The sequence below is a fragment of the Chaetura pelagica genome, unplaced genomic scaffold (assembly GCF_000747805.2).
Source record: "Chaetura pelagica isolate M959 unplaced genomic scaffold, ChaPel_1.0 scaffold68, whole genome shotgun sequence".
In the NCBI taxonomy this organism is placed as follows: Eukaryota; Metazoa; Chordata; class Aves; order Apodiformes; family Apodidae; genus Chaetura; species Chaetura pelagica.
The window spans coordinates 4,779,603-4,788,963 of NW_009954407.1; the positions used below are offsets into that span (position 1 = coordinate 4,779,603).

General features: G+C 40.6%; 1 protein-coding gene across 1 annotated transcript in view; it reads right to left on the minus strand.

Moving 5' to 3' along the window:
• ATP6AP1 (ATPase, H+ transporting, lysosomal accessory protein 1) overlaps positions 1-9,361 on the minus strand; it is a 56,387-nt gene that overhangs the window by 44,212 nt on the left and 2,814 nt on the right. The window contains exon 2 of the mRNA XM_010004332.1: positions 9,264-9,352. Within this exon, the coding sequence (XP_010002634.1) occupies positions 9,264-9,352 (89 nt within the window). The remainder of the gene's footprint in view (positions 1-9,263; positions 9,353-9,361) is intronic.

Below are 9,361 nucleotides of genomic sequence, written 5' to 3' on the forward strand. Positions count from 1 at the left end.
TTGTGTACAACAGTACAGTTTAATCTTTCAAAAAATTAGCTACTAAGTGGAATGAAGATCAATGTGTTGAAAATGCTCCAAGAGAATTTCCAAAAGGGAATTTCCCAGCTCCCAAAACATTTTCCAATGCCATCAGACATCTTGGTGGCAAGAGAACTCAGGTCAGACTGCAAATTATCATAAACCAGTATTTTTCATATTTCATATTCAATCTTCAGTTAAATAAAAGTGGCTTTTCAGTGCTATTGTAAACAGTATGTTTTCTCCTAACGTCTTCATGATGAGGGAACCACTCAGCAGAAGCAGATCAGAAAATCCACCTTCCCAAAAGCAGGAATTCTTCTGAGCCAAACAGCTCAAGACACTCCAGATTACAATTATTTTCCAACTTGACATTAAAAGGATTGGACAGAGAAATTACTCATCTACTTAGTTTTACTACTATAAAAAACATTTATGGGCATTATTCTTCCAACACCTCACTGGGATTTGAACACTATGCAACATGGGTCTGTAGGGATAAAATTTATTATGGAAATTTTGGCCCTAGATGTCTTGTCATTCTGTAGAAAACCCAGAGCTTGAAGTTTAATCTCCCATCTTCCCCAAACACATATTAGATGCTAAGGCCTGAGCAATCAGGTATTCCAGACCCTCTAGATCGTTTTAATTAAGGAAGGATAGAATAGAGAAAATTGCTGTGTGCTGTAGCATCAGCTATTATATGATTGCAATATGGTGAAGTTGAGATGCTTATTAAGTTTTCTAACCCAAAAGCAATTTGAAAATGACCCTCACACAGCAAGCTTTTATGAATAAAAATCCTCTTTGCAGTCTCTTAAGGTGAAGGCAGAACACTGGTAATGAACACTTAGGGGAGTTTCAATGTGGTATTTTTTCTCAGATAAGGAAAATCTGTACTTTGATTCAAGGCTTCCCAGTAATTCCAATGAAAATTGCTGAGAGAGAAATCGAAAGCCTCCAACTGCACCCACAGCAGAGATAAAAACACTGCAGTCCTGCACTGCTAGATACCTGGCTCCCCTTAGAGTTTGGGTTTTGGGAGCATGTTGGAGCAAACGGTACATGTGGAAGACTCTTTCATGACAACCTGCTGTGGATCTTGAAATTAAATTCTAGCAGATCTTCTGTCTGTCACTTTTGAAGCTTTAGAAGTAAACCCTGCTGTGCCTGAAAGAATTTTTTTCTGGTTGGTAGAAATTATTATTTGATAGTTTCTTGGTTTTGCTCAGCATCTTCACTTCTTTGTTAACTTATGCTTGGAAACCCATATTGATTTATATTTATGAAGCCAAATAACCTAAAACTGTAACAGACAAGCCTCAACTTTTCAGAAAAGTCAAACTTCATGATCTCAAATATTTAAATACAATCTTGGCCCTCATAGTGGCCTTCCAGTATCTGAAAGGGGCCTACAGGAAAGCTGGGGAGGGACTGTTTACTAGGGCTTGTAGCAAGAAGACACGGGGTAATGGATTAAAACTTGAAAAGGGAAGATTTAGGTTAGACATTAGGAGGAAATTCTTTACTATGAGGGTGGTGAGACACTGGAACAGGTTGGCCAGGGAACTTGTGAAAGCTCCATCCCTGAAGTGGTCAAGGGCAGGTAAGATGGGACTGGGAGGGAGCAATCTGGTCTAGTGAGAGGTGTCCCTGTCCATGCAGGGGCATTGGAATCAGATTATCTTTAACATCCTTTCCAATCCACACCATTCTATGATTCTATGATACCAGGTAACACACAGGAAACAAAACTAAGTTTTTTGCAGCAGCACAATGGCAAAGGCTTTCATTGTGAACTCAAAACTTGTGAAGTTTAATTTTCCTGTTTCAAACATACTTGCTTGTAAAGTGTTCCCTAATCCTTGAAGCAGCTCTTGATACCTAACCTTGAAAAGCACCTTTTGTGAGACTTCTTTACTCCCATGCAGTCAACTTTAGTAACTCCAGCATCATCATCAGAAAAATAAATTACCTTGGTTAGTTACTAATTCCATTCTAATGCAGCATTTGCCTACTACTTATATTCACCATGTTATACACACAGTCATTTTGCTTCTTTTAAATTGTTTGTACTATACGTGGCAGTGTATACAGGCAAGGCTGCACCCTTGCTGCTGTCAGCTGGATGCAACGATATTCTCACCACAGTTCAGATGGGAATTATTAGTAAGTTCTACTTGCTGGTTTATGGTGAATTGCAGAGTGAAATGGAGATAAACGACTGCCACTGGTACCGTGGATAAGCTGAAGGAATCCTCTACTGAATGCAATGAACTTGTCCACCCCTTTAAGTGCTTCACCTCAAGCAGGCAGCAAGAGATCAGTAAGGGATGGCATAAAATGAAACAGGCAGTAGGCCAACACACGTATTGATTGCTACTATTGATTGCTGACACAAAATTTATGTCCAAAGATGCACAGCCCTTGCAGTCACCTACATGCAAAGCACATCAGGCTTAACCTCCTCACCAAGGAACTACCCTGAGGTCCTCAGCTGTGGGGGCTTATAATGATGAGCAGCTCTGCTAATGTAGTTTCCAGCTGGCTAAAAAGGAGGAAGAGTAAAACTCCATTGGACCCTCTTTCCTCCAAGAGCCAGAAAAAGCACTAGAGAAAGGAAAGAAAGCTTAGCTCAGTATTCTGCCTCTTTCTTGTCCCTAACTGCTGTGGCATGACAAGTTTAAGCATACAGATACTTCTCTGACCTTTTTGTAGGTAGAACTTGGATTCGAGCACTTTTGATAGAAGCAGATTTCAAGACTTCTTGTATCTGGACCTCCCAGAAGGGCAGATGATAAGATAACAGGACTTCTATCACTCTAACTTGTGAGCTTACTTTCTTGCTTTGTAGCTGGCTTCTAAACCCTTTCCTTTCTTGTCATTTTCTCTTTCAGACCCCTTGTGATTACCAGTTAAGAAATAACATTTTCTCCTGCACAGCAGAACTAAGCAAGCTAATAAAAAAAATTTGTAACTGACCTTGAAATTCCATTCTTTTTCACACAAAGTTCACGTTGCCATTATTAGGAGCAGCAGTAGAATGAAAACTCATGATTATAGGAAAAAAAAATCAAAATGCTACTCAAGCATGCTAGCACACAATATCTCCACAGAAATCTAATAAAACTACAGCTAAACCAATTTTCTGTTTCCACTGTATCCTTTTTATGTTCCACCTTCTTTCAGCATAGTTTTCTCCAAAATCCTTGCAGCTTTAAGAAATACTGCAAATATACTATTTGGTACAAATACCTTCTCAAAGTCACTTATAATCTGGTTTTGCCACAAAAACTATTCATTTCCCAATACAAGCAGAGCAGTAATGAAGGTAGTAATATATTTTCAGTGACTGTAGGCAAAAATCATTCCTAAAACAGACACACGAGGGAGCAAAGCTAGTTTTAATGAATTTATTTCCTTGGCCTCTCTCTCTTAACACATAGAGGAAAAGAAATTCTTTTGAACATTGCTTCAAAATCTCTAAATCAAGTATGTTCTGTGTAACATATGCAAGAGGAACCTTTTCATCTCTACTACATCTCTACCAGCATTTATTAGTTTAAAGGCTAACTTAAGATAAAGGTTCATTTTTCCAGGTCAAAGTTTTTTGGTTATGTTCACTGATACATTAGTATTAGTTTGTTAAAAGCAGGTCTATTGAGTTATCCCCACTTTTTCCTGAGTTTAACAGAGAAAGACTGCTGTTTGGTAGAAAATACTTTTTGATTAACTAATGCCCCTGCAAGGATTTGTATCACACTGCCTTTATCCTTTGCTCACTGCATTTGTCTGTCAGTTGCAGGTTTCATCTGTATGTGACATCTAACATTATCTTTAGTAGCATTATTCCAGTACAATAATAATGCATAGAAGAGAGACTTTAAAGTGTTACATTCTTCTGATATAGCTGTTCTGAGATATGGATTTACAAACACTGGCTAGTTCTAAAGAGCAGTATGTACCATCCTTCAACTATTTGATATTGATGGTGTTGCTGGTATTTAGTTTCTCAGTTGTAGCAGCTGAGACATAAATGTGTTCCTCTCCAAAAGTATTAACAAATGGGCCAATAATTTTTGGTAGCCTTATGTATTGCAGCACTGGGGATGTGATGTTTTGGGGTTTTTTTGCCTTTTCAAAAGTGTTGGCAATTAAAGTTCATACTGGGTTTTCTTGCTGCTAGATATTTAAATGTTGGACAACTCTGTGGCAGAACCGAGGGTCTGAGCTTGCCCTTACAGTTGGGGGCTAAGATTGGATCCAGCTTTACCCAGATTCCTCTCTGAGAAGAAGTTTAGAAAGCAAGGGGGTCCAGTCTGAACCTCATGACTTGGCAGGAGGGTCTTTCCAGACTCTGAACAAAAATAAGACCATGTGGTGGATCTCTTCCCTCACTGATTTGCTATCCTAATGAAAACTTTTAAAAAGTTAAAATTATATAAATTAGAAATTGACTTGTTTGAAATGTAACCATCAGAGCCATAGCAGAGAATTTAGGAGGTGTGCTTCAGCAGTTTGGTATTTGTTTGAAGAGTTTCAAAACAGGGGCAGCTGGATGTTATGAGGTTTTTTTCCCCAGTATTTTGACAGAGTCTTCCGAAATACTTTGTCCTGCTTTCAGTGGTGCATTTCCCTGGCAATTCTTCAGGGCCCCTCCCTTGGGCAGATATCCCTTTGAATTGTCTAACACAAAAAAAAACCCTTGTCAAATTATAACCGAGTTCTGCAGACAGGTAACTTGATGGTATCAATTTGCAGCTATGCAAGTTGATGTAATGCTAAAAGAAAATCAAATATTTCTATTGGATCTATACAGACATCTGCACACCCTTTAAGCATAAGGTGAAATACTGAGATTTGTTATTTTTTTACTTTGAACTTGCACACTTCACTCTCAACTTCAATGACCAAGCAAGATGCAAAGCTGTAGCTGTTGTGATAGATCTGTGAGCATCATCCACAGGACCTGAAGGAACTGGCCAATGAAAATGCAAAGTCTCTGTCCTCTTGAAAATTCTTGACATTCTGGAGAAGTTCCCACTGACTGGAAAAGGGGAAACATAACTCACATTTTCAAGAAGGAAAAAAAAAGGAAGACCCGGGGAACTACAGGCCAGTCAGTCTCACCTCTGTGTCCAGAAAGATCATGGAGCAGATCCTCCTGAAGGCTCTGCTAAGGCAAAGAAAGGGGTGATCGGTGACAGACAACACAGCTTCACCAAGGGCAAATCCTGCCTCATTTGGTGGCCTTCTACAATGCAGTCACGGCATCGGTGGACAAAGGAAGAGCAACCATCATCTACCTGGACCTGTGCAAAGCCTTCGACACTGTCCTACACAACATCCTGGTATCCAGACTGGAATTATATGGATTTGATGGACGGACCACTCATTGGGTAAGGAACTGGCTGGATGGTTGCACTCAAAAGAGTGGTGATCAGTGACTGGATGTCCAGATGGAGACCAGTGACATGTGGTGTTCTCCAAGGGTCAGTACTGGGACTGGTGCTATTTAACATCTTTGTCAGAGACATAGACAGTGGCATTGAGTGCACCCTCAGCAAGTTTGCTGATGGCACTAAACTGTGTGGTGAGGTCGACACACTGGAGGGAAGGGATGCCATTCAGAGGGACCCTGACAGGCTTGAGAGGTGGGCCCATGCCAACCTCATGAAGTTCAACAAGGCCAAATGCATGGTTCTGCACCTGGGTTGTGGCAATCTCAAGCACAAATACAGGCTGGGTGCAGAATGGATTGAAAACAGCCCAGAGAAGGACTTGGGAGTGATGGTGGATGAGAAGCTCTACATGGACAGGCATATGTGCCTGCAGCTTAGAAAGCCAACTGTGTCCTGGGCTCTGGGCTGCATCAAAAGAAGTGTGGTCAGCAGGTCAAGGGAGGTGATTCTCCCCCTCTACTCTGCTCTCATGAGATCTCAATCGGAGTGCTGTGTTCAGTTCTGGAGCCCCCAACATAAGAAGGACTTGGAGCTCCTGGAGTGAGTCCAGCGGAGGGCCATGAAGGTTATCAGAGGGCTGAAGCACTTCTCCTATGAAGGCTGAGAGAGTTGGAGTTGTTCAGCCTGGAGAAAAGAAGGCTCTGGGGAGACGTCATAGTGGCCTTCCAGTGCCTGAAGGGGGCCTACAGGAAAGCTCGGGAGGAACATTTTACTAGGGCTTGTAGCAAGAGGATGAGTAATGGATTAAAACAAGAAAAGCGTAGATTTAGATTGGACATTAGGAGGAAATTTTTCACTATAAGGGGCGGTGAGACACTGGAACAGGTTGCCCATGGAAGCTGTGGAAGCCTCATCCCTGGAAATGTTCAATGGCCAGTTAGATGGGGCTCTGAGCAACCCTATCTAGTGGAAGGTATACTCAACCCCATGCAGGGGGGGTTGAATCTACATGATCTTTAAGGTCCTTTCCAACCCAAACCATTCTATGATTCTGTGATACCATATCCTAACAGATAAGCTGGGAGAGGGTGATGGAACAGATTGGTGAATCTCAGCTTCTGATGACCAATAAATCACTGAAGGTTAAAATGGGTGGTACATGTTTCCATGAAGTGAACAGAAATCCATTGATAATTCCTGCACTTCTTTAGTTACCCTTCCTAAAACTCTTACTCGTATTTTCCAGACTTCATAAACCTGTAGGTCACACACTGCAAACCCTGCAAAGCACCAAGATGTAAATCATGGAGTAAAGTGTTAGCAAAAAGCTACTGTTACCATTTCCCTATTTTACAAAATAACAAAAATCTTCTTTCCCCTTGCTTTGCTGACTTTGATCATGACTGCCTCACAAGAACTTCCCCTTTCAAAACTGTAAAGGTCACGGTTGGCAGAACACTTCTTCCAGAAAATGTTCTGTTCCTGCAAACATTAAACGGGTTTAAGCCGTTCACTATCCTGATTTTCTTGCTCTAGATTTGCATAAACCTGAATAATCTGCAGTAGAGCAAGTTACTAATTGCTGTTGGTGGAAAGTTTGCTGTTATGACCCTGGATTAACTGATAATATTTTGCTTGTACTGACAACGGGTGTGTTGTTTATATAAACTAGGAAATAGGGCAAATGAACCACTGATCTTTGCTGAGACCCTTAGGATTGTTTTTACCCTAAGAACAACTCTTTCCAACATTTATTTTAAAATACAGAGGTTTAGTAGTCATACATGTGCCTGTGCTGTATAAAGGTGAACAAATTAAGTATTTTGAATATTAAAAAATCTTGATGTTGAAACATCCATTTATTTTTTTCAGGGGAAAAAAAAACAAACTTAATCAAACTTTATCAAACTTTTCAGATTTCTCTACTTTATGGCTCCCCAGGGACCAGAGGTTCAATTTCTGAAAATGCTTAAGAGATGAGCAGACATATGTCAAAGCTGGTGTTAATTACTACTGGGAAAAGGACGCAATGTCCAGAATACATATGAAAGAAACACAATCAACACCTCCTACACATTTGTTTTCCATGGCCCTCATCATTACAGCATCACATACGAAAAAAAACCAGAAATGTAGCACGCTTGTCGGTAATGAACTATAGATGGAGGAAGATCTCCTGAACAACAGAATCAATCTAATTCCTGATGTTCATAAAATTTCTGAATCCTCCCATTGCTGTCTTAAAATTACCACATTAAGAAGCAACTGAAAAAAAAAGAAAAAGAAAACATTAACAAGATTTATCTCTCCGACTCTAATCTTAATAAACTTGCCTAAAGACAGAAGACTTATACTAGGATAAATGAGAGCAGAATTTAGTCTCATTCTATTCCTAGTAACAGCTAGATAATTCACAGTGCCTCAAGTGTGTTGAAGAATGGCTCAAAACCTCATGAAAAGTAAGAGTGAATCCAGTATAACTAGCTTAGCTCTCAAGAAGCCATTGGTTTGGTTCCTTTCCCATTTTACAGAAGAGTAAATCACAAGTAACACTTTGGGAATTAACAAAGCAATAAACATACAAAAGAATCGAACGCCATGCATTCTGAACTGACAAGAGTTGGTGACCAAAGGAGTTCATACACAAAACCAGGCACACTCAGCATGGTCATACCAGCAAAAAGACCAAACAGGAATCCCCGTCACTGTAGCCCCTTCTGTTCATCCTTACAGCAGAAGTGAGGGTTCACTTGTGCACTAAGGCCATTCGTGGCACAGGAAAGCATTTTATGGCTATGAAGTCACTCTGCTGGATTGTGACACATTCTAAATACTGTTGGTGTTACGGATTATTTGTATTAGAGAAGTGCATAAACACCCAACTGAGATCAGGCCTGTTGAACTAAGTGTAATAGATCTGTGGTTACAGAGGGTCTGAGATGAAGTTTCCATGAGGTTACAGTTCAGATAAACCAGGTTTTTGTCAGAATATAACTTTTTCTTTAGCCCTTCCAATCAGTCCTGTGATCCCGTAAGTCCCTCAGGAGCCTTTTCTTACAAATGTCTGTATTTTGAAAAAAAAATGTGTATGCCCTACAGAGACAGCCTAGTGAGTAAGTGGTGCATAGTCCTGACAACTTTACTTATCCAGTACCACACCTGAAGCTATTGTGCTGCCCAAGCTCTTGTATTTCTGGAAATCCTAAGTAATTATATACAGTCCTTAAAGTCTGCATGAACAAAATTCCTGATGAGAAAAAGAAGGCCTATGTCCTGCTCTTTCAAGACAAGCTCAGTCTGATTTCATAAATACATGCAAACCCCTGAATTTCACATGTCCCTGGATCTGTGAAGATTCTGCTGTTTGTGACAACTGATGTCTATACCTACAGCAGGGCATCCTACTAAAAACTTGTCTTAAAAAGAACACTGAAGTGGCAAATCAGGATTCAGGACCTAGGAAATGCAAGGATTAGGGCTGCCCACACAGTTTCTGGTCAGCTCCTTTTTGTGAGACTGCCAGATGTTGTGCCTTTAAGTCACAACATTTCTAGCAGTGGAGTTCGGGGTTGCCTTAGTGGGAACAAAGCCTATCGATGGGTTTTATTTACTTCTTACTGCCCAGATCACAACACTAAAATTAGAAATTAAATATAAATATAAATTGAAAAAACAGGATAAATTCATCTGTTAAGTCGTTCAGTTGCTGAGAGATAAATTTATTTATCGGGTAATTTTACTGCCTAGAGGTTATTTTACCACAACTGATGATACACAAGCCGCCCTGCGCACCCACGGAGCGGCAGCACGAGCTGAGACCTCTTCCATTAGATTTCTTACCTCTGAGTTGACCACAGCAGCATCGGTACGTGCTCCACAGCCAGGGAGAGGGCGGCGAGCAGGGCGAGGGGCCCGAGCAGCGCGGCGGGAGCGGCGCG